This window comes from Oncorhynchus clarkii, chromosome 28, assembly GCF_045791955.1.
Source record: "Oncorhynchus clarkii lewisi isolate Uvic-CL-2024 chromosome 28, UVic_Ocla_1.0, whole genome shotgun sequence".
NCBI lineage: Eukaryota > Metazoa > Chordata > Actinopteri > Salmoniformes > Salmonidae > Oncorhynchus > Oncorhynchus clarkii.
Genome location: NC_092174.1, coordinates 43,038,983 through 43,052,243, shown reverse-complemented (window position 1 = coordinate 43,052,243; position 13,261 = coordinate 43,038,983). Strand labels below are relative to the sequence as shown.

The following is a 13,261-nucleotide window of genomic DNA, read 5'->3' as shown; positions in this document are numbered from 1 at the left end:
CAGTTGTCTTCTGCAGTCTTTCGCAGTGCAAAGTTTGCACAACTTGGAGAGGATATAGCACCGAAAAGATGAACCGTCATTCTGTACTCCTCCAATCTTTTGTTAGTATCACCGTCCGGCCACCATAGGAATCGCAGGAAGTCTAAGTAATCTTCATCTTCATGAAAATTACATGGGATGTCTGCCATCATGGCAATGTGCTCTTGCCGAAATCTTAGCAATACTCCTATAAGCGTGTTTGCCAGGTCAGGGCCTTGAAGGAGTTCACTGTTAAGAGATGTACCTTTATAGGATGACGAACAGTCAAACACTACTCGTATCGTTCCTTTGCGCTTATGGTGAATGCCATGGTGTGGTATGTACCATACCTTGCCTTTCTCTCTGAGGAGCTGTTCTTGTGGTACCTTCTCGGCGTAACCTTTTGTTATCATCTCTTCCATGAAGCCTTTGTACTCTGCAGCGTAACCTTTGTCCCTCTTGAACTTTCTGATAATATTTAGAGCCCGCTGCTTTGCCATGTCACGATTGTTTGGCAGGACTACATCTTTTTGCGAAAGGGCAACGGTAAGTAGTAGTGATGGTCTTTGAGGGTTATGGAGCTTGATACGATCTCCATAAACCTACGATCCTCAGCTGACATCTCAATTTTCTTTTCATACTCTCTCTCAAGGAAGTCATGGTTGTACTGATTTACAAGAAGAACCCCCAGGTCGGCCATTGAGATACGATTGTCCATCACCGTAGGAGGCCCAGATTCTTCTGCCATGGTACAATTGTTAAGAGGACCGTTCATCACCCATCCAAAGAGGGTTTTCACTGCATTGCCCGTTGCCTTAACTATTTATGATTTGCCAGGGTTCCATAGCCTTTGGAGCATTTACGTCAATCAAGGTTTTTGACGTCGGCATCAATTTCCTTCAACTGAACCTTTTTCAGGTATGGCCACCTTTTGAGATCTTTCTTGGTGGGGATATTCTCCCTTGTCACTGGGATCTTATTTTGGGTGTAGTAGACCTTTGGTAATGCAAGAAATGTGTCGCCTTCCACATTGCCAATCTCTAATCCAGATATCTCAAACCTCTTGGTAGGACTCTCCTGCCCCATTATTATTTCAGTCTCACTGCCTTCAGCTTGCAACTGCCTCATGAGTCTCTCCGTACAAAATGTTGCTGAGCTACCAGAATCGAGAAATGCATAGGTTAATGCAGACTTGCTTCCATTTGCCATCTTTACTTGAACTGGCACAATTGCAAGTGCACAATCTGTACTGGCCCCGGTATCTTCACCAGCTTCCAGTGAAACAAGAGCACTGCTGACAGTCTCCTCCCGCTTTACTGCTACACCCCTCGTATCTGCCTTCAGAGATCTAAATCTCTCTCTTCCTTCAATGTGCAGGATAGTGGGGTGCTTTCTTTGACAGCTCTGACAGATCATCCTTCTTTTACATTATTTGCTTAAGTGTCGTCTCATCAAACAGCCAAAACAAAGGCCTTTTGATCTCAGAAACTCAACCTTGGCTTCGTGTAGCTGTGCCTTCACCTGTTGGCAGTCGACCAAGAAATGCTCACCAGCGCAAAATACACATGAGATACTGGGAGCATCAGAAGGGTAGGTGCCTGGTTTCTTGACTTTGAATGTTTGTTATTTTAGAGGTTTTTCAGGGTCACAATCTGCCACTACAGCTACTGCAGTGGCAAAGCTGCTTCCCCTACTCTTGGACTTGAACTGCTGCTTAAAGTCAGCTTCTGTTTTGGTTTAAAAAGAAATGTGTTGGTCAGGGGATCTTGAATATCTCCGTACAACGAATCCTGCAGTATTTTGGCCTGTTTTTCCATGAACGTCACAAGGTCACTGAACTGAACTGGGCCCTCAGGAGGCTTCTCTCTAATTCTCTCTTTCTCTATATCACATGCCGTAGACCTCCATTTTCCCTTAGTTTGTAGGGAAGTTTTGACATGCTCAACTTTATGTTGGAGGGAAGATTAAGCTCTTCCATGTTCTGTAGGTCTTGCATAACGTTACAGCAACCTCTAAGATAGAGTGCATAGCCACCCAGTCCCTTTCCATCAACCGGTTTGATGTTTATCCAGTTCCAAGCTTTTTCCATGTAGGCAGTGGTGACTTTGATTTCATTGCTAAAGTGTTCCTTTAACAACCTCTTAGCCTCTGCATAGCCTCTTCTGGCTTCCATATGCAGACAACTACGGACTAGATCCTTGGGCTGACCAGAGGTGTACTGTTCCAGGTAATAGAGCCTATCCTGGTGACAGCTTGTCTTATCTTCTATGCCATGCTCAAATGCACGCATGAATGGCCTAAAGTTTAGAGGATCACCATCAAACATAGGTATCTCCCTGTTGATTCTGTGTTGATTGCTAGACCTTGATGTTGGCTGCTGAAGGGTGTGGTTTATGACTGTTTTCTGAATAGGTTTTGATGGCTTTGTGGTTGGTTGTTGTAAAACTCTTTGTAGTGGGGTCTTTGGAACTGCACCTAATGCAGCAAACTCAACAGGTGATGGTTCAGGTTCCTCACAGACCTCGAGTTCCTGGTTCTCAAAATAAAAGTTCATTCCATCTTCTTGGCTTAGTAAGTGGGCTGCCACAGCATTGGGATTGAGAAGTTAACTCAACACTCTCCAGGACCTTCAGTTTGGCATTATATGCTGCTATGTCAGTTTCCAGTGCCATTTTTTCCCTCCTAACATTCAGTTGAGCTTTCTGTTGTTCCAGTTGAGCTTTCTGTTGTTCCAGTTGAGCTTTCTGCGGTTCCAGTTGAGCCTTCTCCAGTTCCAATGCATGCTTGTCCTGTAATGATGTTTGGCGAGCTAGTAGAGCTGCTCGTTCTGCCTCAGCTTTAAGGCGTGCTAAAGGAAGCAGTCTTAGAATACTTTGTTTTACTTGATGTGTTTGACACATTGGAAATGCTGTCGTGTGGTTCAATGAGCGTTTGTGGCTCGATTTCATCTTTTTTTTCCCTATTTCCACCTCTTTCAGGAAATGTTCATAAGTTCTCATTCTTGGTTGATAATAGTTAATGCTCTCATTTCCTGTTCCTCCTCTGTGACCAGCTCTAGCTCAGATTCATGAGCATTCTTAAAGTCATTGAGAACAGCATCAAATGCTTCAAGACTCTCATCCACCGTTTCAATGTTTCCTCCATCAACAAGAAGGACTTTTATTTCATTCATTTGGCGCGTACACACTCCAGGTTTGCTTCTCCGGGCTGCATAGAGTGAATTTAGATGCTCCTCTGCCCTCTCCAGTGGAGTCTTATTTGGGATTTCATCTCTAACAAACCCCAAGCCCAGTGGCTCTCACCCCCTCTGAGCACCCCCCCCCTGTCAGCCACCCTGATAGCCCTTCTGACAACCCCCCCCCCAACACCCACTGAGGACAAACACAAGACACATTGTTCTCTTTATAAAATATATACAAGAAAAAACCCTTTTTCCCAAACACAGTGTGTCTAAAAAAAATAAAATTCAACATACCAATTAGGATCTGGCTAAAAATACTTGAATCAGTCATAGAGCCCATTGCCCTTCATGGCTGTGAGGTCTGGGATCCGTTCACCAACCAAGACTTCACAAAATGGGACAAACACCAAATTGAGACTCTGTATGCAGAATTCTGCAATAATATCCTCCATGTACAACGTATAACACCAAATAATGCATGCAGAGCAGAATTAGGCCGATACCCACTAATTATCAAAATCCAGAAAAGAGCCATTAAATTCTACAACCACCTAAAAGGAAGCGATTCCCAAACCTTCCATAACAAAGCCATCACCTACAGAGAGATGAACCTGGAGAAGAGTCCCCTAAGCAAGCTGGTCCTGGGGCTCTGTTCACAAACACAAACACACCCTACAGAGCCCCAGGACAACAGCACAATTAGACCCAACCAAATCATGAGAAAACAAAAAGATAATTACTTGACACATTGGAAAGAATTAACAAAAAAACAGAGCAAACTAGAATGCTATTTGGCCCTAAACAGAGAGTACACAGCGGCAGAATACCTGACCACTGTGACTGACCCAAAATTAAGGAAAGCTTTGACTATGTACAGACTCAGTGAGCATAGCCTTGCTATTGAGAAAGGCCGCCGTAGGCAGACATGGCTCTCAAGAGAAGACAGGCTATGTGCACACTGCCCACAAAATGAGGTGGAAACTGTGCTGCACTTCCTAACCTCCTGTCCAACGTATGACCATATTAGAGAGACATATTTCCCTCAGATTACACTGATCCACAAAGAATTCGAAAACAAACCCAATTTTGATGAACTCCCATATCTACTGGGTGAAATTCCACAGTGTGCCATCACAGCAGCAATATTTGTGACAGCAGCAATATTTGTGACCTGTTGCCACAAGAAAAGGGAAACCAGTGAAGAACAAACACCATTGTAAATACAACCCATATTTATGCTTATTTATTTTATCTTGTTTCCTTTAACCATTTGTACATGTCTTTATTGTTTTGAAATTTCTGTATGTGTAATGTTTACTGTTCATTTTTATTGTTTATTTAACTTTTGTATATTATCTACCTCACTTGCTTTGGCAATGTTAACACGTTTCCCATGCCAATAAAGCCCCTTGAATTGAATCGAAAGAGAGAGACAGATCGAGTGAGACAGGCAGACAGAGAGAGAGAGAGACACACAGAGATCGAGTGAGAGAGATTGACAGACAGAGAGAGAGAGAGACAGAGAGAGAATGAGAGAGACAGAGAGAGAATGCGAGAGACAGAGACAGAATGAGAGTCCCTTACCTTGTAGAGAGCGAAGGTGCGTACGCTGTAGGTAGCCAGCTCCACAGTATCCAACATGCTGACCTGTATCATACCATAGGTCTCTGTCCCTCTGACAGGCCAGTACTGGTCACACTTCACCTGGTAGAGGAGGAAGAACACAATCAGTCGGGTCCAGAGTTTGACCTCATGCTTCTCTAAATATCATACACTGGAGTTCGGGAGTCTTTCCTAGTCAGGTCATGTTGACCAGGGAAAACTCCTGGCCCAATGCACAACAATGTGGTACGCTGGAGAGACAGGGTATAAAGACATACGCAGTAACAGATAATATTGCCCAATATCTCTCCAAAGCCTCATGGAGCCTCAGCAGCTCCACTGTCCCTCAATGAAACAGGCGAAACATTCTATCCAGACAGACAGTTTTATTATCAACAAGCTAATAGCTGGTTGGACCATCAGCATCCGTCGTTTACATTCGCTTCGGAGACCATTTTGTGGAAAGTGTCTGCTACCCACTACCCAGAATGCTGTTCTGGGTTATGACATAAACGTAACGTGTTCCAAAATGGCACCCTATTCCCTATATATAGTGCACTACAACGACATAGGGTACAAGGTGCTGTCTGGGACGCATCCAACGTCGCAAACGGAACATTTTGAGCTCCTGGGCTACAATATCCAGACCCACGACCGGTCCATCGATGTCACTGCATGAAGAGGAATAAACAGATACCCCCATCGCGACGTCCCCAAAGGCTAACTCTCTAGCCCTTGCTATCTCCTTGCTTGCAAATTCGGCCTGCTAACTGCTAGCTTGTTTAGCCCGGTCCGCTAACTGCTACCGTGTTTAGCACCGTCTACTAACTGTTAGCTTGTTAGCACAGGCCTGCTAACCGTCTGAATCGCCGCGTCCCAAACACTCACTGAACCCATATTTACTTTCTATCCCTTTTCGATTTTTAATTTGTTTATACCTTCCGGTAACCTGCCTCACCCAATGTGATACGGAACCGCTATTATCTTTACATTTTTAGAACACACTCAAGAACCTCCAGAAGCTAACCAGCTAACTGGCTACAAGCTATTTGGTCATTGTTAGTTTTCTAACCTGGATAACACTCGCCAGTCCAGCTTCCCTGCCCCATCCACCGCTGCCCCTTGGACACTGATCACTTGGCTACATAGCTGATGCATGCTGGACTGTCCATTAATCACGGTAATCCATTCTGCTTGTTTATGTTTTATCTGTCGGCCCCAGCCGCACTTAGGCTCTGTGTGTAGTTAATCCGACCCTCTCTGCCTAATCAATCGCCATTCTACCTGCTGTTGTTGTGCTAGCTGATTAGCTGTTGTCTCACCTACTGTTTTAGTTAGCTCTCCCAATTCAACACCTGTGATTACTGTATGCCTCGCTGTATGTCTTTCTCAAATGTCAATATGCCTTGTATACTGTTGTGCAGGTTAGTTATCATTGTTTTAGTTTACAATGGAGCCCCTAGTTCCACTCTTTATACCCCTGTTACCTCCTTTGTCCCACCCCCCACACATGCGGTGACCTCACCCATTACAACCAGCATGTCCAGAGATACAACCTCTCTCATCATCACCCAGTGCCTGGGCTTACCTCCGCTGTACCCGCACCCCACCATACCCCTGTTTGCGCATTATGCCCTGAATATATTCTACCATGCCCAGAAACCTGCTCCTCTTATTCTCTGTCCCCAACGCCCTAGGCGACCAGTTTTGATAGCCTTCAGCCGCACCCTCATACTACTCCTTCTCTGTTCCGCGGGTGATGTGGAGGTAAACCCAGGCCCTGCATGTCCCCAGGCACCCTCATTTGTTGACTTCTGTGATCGAAAAAGCCTTGGTTTCATGCATGTCAACATCAGAAGCCTCCTCCCTAAGTTTGTCTTACTCACTGCTCTAGCACACTCTGCTAACCCTGATGTCCTTGCCGTGTCTGAATCCTGGCTCAGGAAGGCCACCAAAAATTCTGAGATTTCCATACCCAACTATAACATCTTCCGTCAAGATAGAACTGCCAAAGGAGGAGGAGTTGCAGTCTACTGCAGAGATAGCCTGCAAAGTAATGTCATACTTTCCAGGTCCATACCCAAACAGTTCGAACTACTAATTTTGAAAATTACTCTCTCCAGAAATAAGTCTCTCACTGTTGCCGCCTGCTACCGACCCCCCTCAGCTCCCAGCTGTGCCCTGGACACCATTTGTGAATTGATCGCCCCCCATCTAGCTTCAGAGTTTGTTCTGTTAGGTGACCTAAACTGGGATATGCTTAACACCCCGGCAGTCCTACAATCTAAGCTAGATGCCCTCAATCTCACTCAAATCATCAAGGAACCCACCAGGTACAACCCTAACTCTGTAAACAAGGGCACCCTCATTGACGTCATCCTGACCAACTGGCCCTCCAAATACACCTCCGCTGTCTTCAACCAGGATCTCAGCGATCACTGCCTCATTGCCTGTATCCGCTATGGAGCCGCAGTCAAACGACCACCCCTCATCACTGTCAAACGCTCCCTAAAACACTTCTGTGAGCAGGCCTTTCTAATCGACCTGGCCCGGGTATCCTGGAAGGACATTGACCTCATCCCGTCAGTTGAGGATGCCTGGTCTTTCTTTAAAAGTAACTTCCTCACCATTTTAGATAAGCATGCTCCGTTCAAAAAATGCAGAACTAAGAACAGATATAGCCCCTGGTTCACTCCAGACCTGACTGCCCTCGACCAGCACAAAAACATCCTGTGGCGGACTGCACTAACATCGAACAGTCCCCGCGATATGCAACTGTTCAGGGAAGTCAGGAACCAATACACACAGTCAGTCAGGAAAGCTAAAGCCAACTTCTTCAGGCAGAAGTTTGCATCCTGTAGCTCCAACTCCAAAAAGTTCTGGGACACTGTGAAGTCCATGGAGAACAAGAGCACCTCCTCCCAGCTGCCCACTGCACTGAGGCTAGGTAACACGGTCACCACCGATAAATCCATGATTATCGAAAACTTCAACAAGCATTTCTCAACGGCTGGCCATGCCTTCCGCCTGGCTACTCCAACCTCGTCCAACAGCTCCCCCCCCCCCCCCGCAGCTACTCGCCCAAGCCTCTCCAGGTTCTCCTTTACCCAAATCCAGATAGCAGATGTTCTGAAAGAGCTGCAAAACCTGGACCCGTACAAATCAGCTGGGCTTGACAATCTGGACCCTCTATTCCTGAAACTATCCGCCGCCATTGTCGCAACCCCTATTACCAGCCTGTTCAACCTCTCTTTCATATCGTCTGAGATCCCCAAGGATTGGAAAGCTGCCGCAGTCATCCCCCTCTTCAAAGGGGGCGACACCCTGGACCCAAACTGTTACAGACCAATATCCATCCTGCCCTGCCTATCTAAGGTCTTCGAAAGCCAAGTCAACAAACAGATCACTGACCATCTTGAATCCCACCGTACCTTCTCCGCTGTGCAATCTGGTTTCCGAGCCGGTCACGGGTGTACCTCAGCCACGCTCAAGGTACTAAACGATATCATAACCGCCATCGATAAAAGACAGTACTGTGCAGCCGTCTTCATAGACCTTGCCAAGGCTTTCGACTCTGTCAATCACCGTATTCTTATCGGCAGACTCAGTAGCCTCGGTTTTTCGGATGACTGCCTTGCCTGGTTCACCAATTACTTTGCAGACAGAGTTCAGTGTGTCAAATCGGAGGGCATGCTGTCCGGTCCTCTGGCAGTCTCTATGGGGGTGCCACAGGGTTCAATTCTCGGGCCGACTCTTTTCTCTGTATATATCAATGATGTTTCTCATGCTGCGGGCGATTCCCTGATCCACCTCTACGCAGACGACACCATTCTATATACTTCCGGCCCGTCCTTGGACACTGTGCTATCTAACCTCCAAACGAGCTTCAATGCCATACAGCACTCCTTCCGTGGCCTCCAACTGCTCTTAAACGCTAGTAAAACCAAATGCATGCTTTTCAACCGTTCGCTGCCTGCACCCGCACGCCTGACCAGCATCACCACCCTGGATGGTTCCGACCTTGAATATGTGGACATCTATAAGTACCTAGGTGTCTGGCTAGACTCTAAACTCTCCTTCCAGACCCATATCAAACATCTCCAATCGAAAATCAAATCAAGAGTCGGCTTTCTATTCCGCAACAAAGCCTCCTTCACTCACGCCGCCAAACTTACCCTAGTAAAACTGACTATCCTACCGATCCTCGACTTCGGCGATGTCATCTACAAAATTGCTTCCAACACTCTACTCAGCAAACTGGATGCAGTTTATCACAGTGCCATCCGTTTTGTCACTAAAGCACCTTATACCACCCACCACTGCGACTTGTATGCTCTAGTCGGCTGGCCCTCGCTACATATTCGTCGCCAGACCCACTGGCTCCAGGTCATCTACAAGTCCATGCTAGGTAAAGCTCCGCCTTATCTCAGTTCACTGGTTACGATGGCAACACCCATCCGTAGCACGCGCTCCAGCAGGTGTATCTCACTGATCATCCCTAAAGCCAACACCTCATTTGGCCGCCTTTCGTTCCAGTTCTCTGCTGCCTGTGATTGGAACGAATTGCAAAAATCGCTGAAGTTGGAGACTTTTATCTCCCTCACCAACTTCAAACATCTGCTATCTGAGCAGCTAACCGATCGCTGCAGCTGTACATAGTCTATTGGTAAATAGCCCACCCATTTTCACCTACCTCATCCCCATACTGTTTTTATTTATTTATTTTTCTGCTCTTTTGCACACCAATATCTCTATCTCTACCTTTACATAACCATCTGATCATTTATCACTCCAGTGTTAATCTGCATAATTGTAATTATTTGCCTACCTTCTCATGCCTTTTGCACACAATGTATATATAGACTCCCCTTTTTTCTACTGTGTTATTGACTTGTTAATTGTTTACTCCATGTGTAACTCTGTGTTGTCTGTTCACACTGCTATGCCTTATCTTGGCCAGGTCGCAGTTGCAAATGAGAACTTGTTCTCAACTAGCCTACCTGGTTAAATAAAGGTGAAATAAAAATAAATAAAAAAAACGTGTCTAATTCATCCAGTGACTGCAGCCTAGAGGGAGACAGCAGGAGTGACCACCTGGACACATCAGTCTGTGGGACAAATCTTCCCCTCTACCAAGCCTGACATTAGAGAGGTAAGGGCTAAATGCTAGGGGCCACAACTATATAACATGACAGATACACACAGACCAGAACCTGACACAACATCTATCCACACCTGTGTTATTTTCCTTTTCAATACCAGAGTGCCAGATACGCAGAGTTTGACGTTGGCTCCATTAGGCAGAGTTTGACGTTGGCTCCATTACGCAGAGTTTGACGTTGGCTCCATTAGGCAGAGTTTGACGTTGGCTCCATTACGCAGAGTTTGACGTTGGCTCCATTAGGCAGAGTTTGACGTTGGCTCCATTACGCCAGGCAAGTTGGCGTAAAACACATAACGGTCACCTTGTTGCTAGCTCGTAGCTCCTAGCTCGTAGCTCCTAGCTCGTAGCTCCTAGCTCGTAGCTCCTAGCTCGTAGCTCCTAGCTCGTAGCTCCTAGCTCCTAGCTCCTAGCTCCTAGCTCGTAGCTCCTAGCCAACACTGGAGTCTTTTGCAGATTCAACTTTTTACCTTTATTTAAGTAAGTCAGTTAAGAACAAATTCTTATTTACAATGACGGCCTACACCGGCCAAACCCGGGTCGATGCTGGGCCAATTGTGCTCCCCCTATGGGACTTCCAATCACAGCCGGTTGTGATACAGCCACTCTATAATTCAGCAATGAGGAACGAGGAGGTGTGGTATGTGGCAGTAGAATCAGATTAAAAAACAGATAAAAATACACCTTATGAAACAGCGGGGACTGTGAAGAGACACACACACTCTACACACACACTCTACACACACACTCTACACACACATTCTACACTCACACTCTACACACACACTCTACACACACATTCACATGGATTTTGTACTGTAGATATGTGATAGTAGAGTAGTCTCAGAGAACACACCGAATGTGTTGTGAAAAGTGTCATGTTATATTTTGAATTGTATATAACTGATGTTGGACCCCAGGAAGAGTAGCTGCTGCCTTGGCAGGAACTAATGGGGATCCATAATAAACCCCAGGAAGAGTAGCTGCTGCCTTGACAGGAACTAATGGGGATCCATAATAAACCCCAGGAAGAGTAGCTGCTGCCTTGACAGGAACTAATGGGGATCCATAATAAACCCCAGGAAGAGTAGCTGCTGCCTTGGCAGGAACTAATGGGGATCCATAATAAACCCCAGGAAGAGTAGCTTCTGCCTTGACAGGAACTAATGGGGATCCATAATAAACCCCAGGAAGAGTAGCTTCTGCCTTGACAGGAACTAATGGGGATCCATAATAAACCCCAGGAAGAGTAGCTGCTGCCTTGGTAGGAACTAATGGGGATCCATAATAAACCCCAGGAAGAGTAGCTGCTGCTTTGGCAGGAACTAATGGGGATCCATAATAAACCCCAGGAAGAGTAGCTGCTGCCTTGGCAGGAACTAATGGGGATCCAAAAAAAAAAACCAGGAAGAGTAGCTGCTGCCTTGGCAGGAACTAATGGGGATCCATAATAAACCACAGGAAGAGTAGCTTCTTCCTTGGCAGGAACTAATGGGGATGCATAATAAACCCCAGGAAAAGTAGCTGTTGCCTTGGCAGGAACTAATGGGGATCCATAATAAACCCCAGGAAGAGTAGCTGTTGCCTTGGCAGGAACTAATGGGGATCCATAATAAACCACAGGAAGAGTAGCTGCTGCCTTGACAGGAACTAATGGGGATCCATAATAAACCCCAGGAAGAGTAGCTGTTGCCTTGGCAGGAACTAATGGGGATCCATAATAAACCCCAGGAAGAGTAGCTGCTGCCTTGACAGGAACTAATGGGGATCCATAATAAACCCCAGGAAGAGTAGCTGCTGCCTTGGCAGGAACTAATGGGGATCCATAATAAACCCCAGGAAGAGTAGCTGTTTCCTTGGCAGGAACTAATGGGGATCCCTAATAAACCCCAGGAAGAGTAGCTGCTGCCTTGGCAGGAACTAATGGGGATCCCTAATAAACCCCAGGAAGAGTAGCTGTTTCCTTGGCAGGAACTAATGGGGATCCATAATAAACCCCATGAAGAGTAGCTGTTTCCTTGGCAGGAACTAATAGGGATCCATAATAAACCCCAGGAAGAGTAGCTGTTTCCTTGACAGGAACTAATGGGGATCCATAATAAACCCCAGGAAGAGTAGCTGCTGCCTTGGCAGGAACTAATGGGGATCCATAATAAACCCCAGGAAGAGTAGCTTCTGCCTTGACAGGAACTAATGGGGATCCATAATAAACCCCAGGAAGAGTAGCTTCTGCCTTGACAGGAACTAATGGGGATCCATAATAAACCCCAGGAAGAGTAGCTTCTGCCTTGACAGGAACTAATGGGGATCCATAATAAACCCCAGGAAGAGTAGCTGCTGCCTTGGTAGGAACTAATGGGGATCCATAATAAACCCCAGGAAGAGTAGCTGCTGCTTTGGCAGGAACTAATGGGGATCCATAATAAACCCCAGGAAGAGTAGCTGCTGCCTTGGCAGGAACTAATGGGGATCCATAATAAACCCCAGGAAGAGTAGCTGCTGCCTTGGCAGGAACTAATGGGGATCCATAATAAACCCCAGGAAGAGTAGCTGCTGCCTTGGCAGGAACTAATTGGGATCCATAATAAACCCCAGGAAGAGTAGCTGCTGCCTTGGCAGGAACTAATGGGGATCCATAATAAACCCCAGGAAGAGTAGCTGCTGCCTTGGCAGGAACTAGTGGGGATACATAATAAACCCCAGGAAGAGTAGCTGTTTCCTTGGCAGGAACTAATGGGGATCCATAATAAACCCCAGGAAGAGTAGCTGTTTCCTTGGCAGGAACAAATGGGGATCCATAATAAACCACAGGAAGAGTAGCTGCTGCCTTGGCAGGAACTAATGGGGATCCATAATAAACCCCAGGAAGAGTAGCTGTTGCCTTGACAGGAACTAATGGGGATCCATAATAAACCCCAGGAAGAGTAGCTGCTGCCTTGGCAGGAACTAATGGGGATCCATAATAAACCCCAGGAAGAGTAGCTGCTGCCTTGGCAGGAACTAATGGGGATCCATAATAAATATAAATACCAATAAACCAATAAGACCTGCAATAAGGTGCCTTATTGCTATTATAAACTCTTAACCAATGTAATTAGAGCAGTAAAAACAAGTGTTTTGTTATAATTGTAAATAAAGTCATAGTTGACATAGCACATTCACAATTTATACTGTATATCCTATTGTGTGGGGCGGCAGGTAGCTCAGTGAGTAAGAGCGCTGTGCCAGTAACCAAATCCCCGAGCTGACAAGGTAAAACATGTGTCGTTCTGCCCCTGAACAAGGCAGTTAACGCACTG

General features: G+C 46.1%; 1 protein-coding gene across 1 annotated transcript in view; it reads right to left on the bottom strand.

Annotated features, from left to right (window-relative positions):
* The window catches only part of LOC139386946 (receptor-type tyrosine-protein phosphatase F), a gene marked incomplete in the record, with an annotated part of 253,682 nt that overhangs the window by 29,934 nt on the left and 210,487 nt on the right, over positions 1-13,261 (bottom strand). Inside the window, 1 exon segment of the mRNA XM_071132849.1 lies at positions 4,784-4,903. Within this exon segment, the coding sequence (XP_070988950.1) occupies positions 4,784-4,903 (120 nt within the window).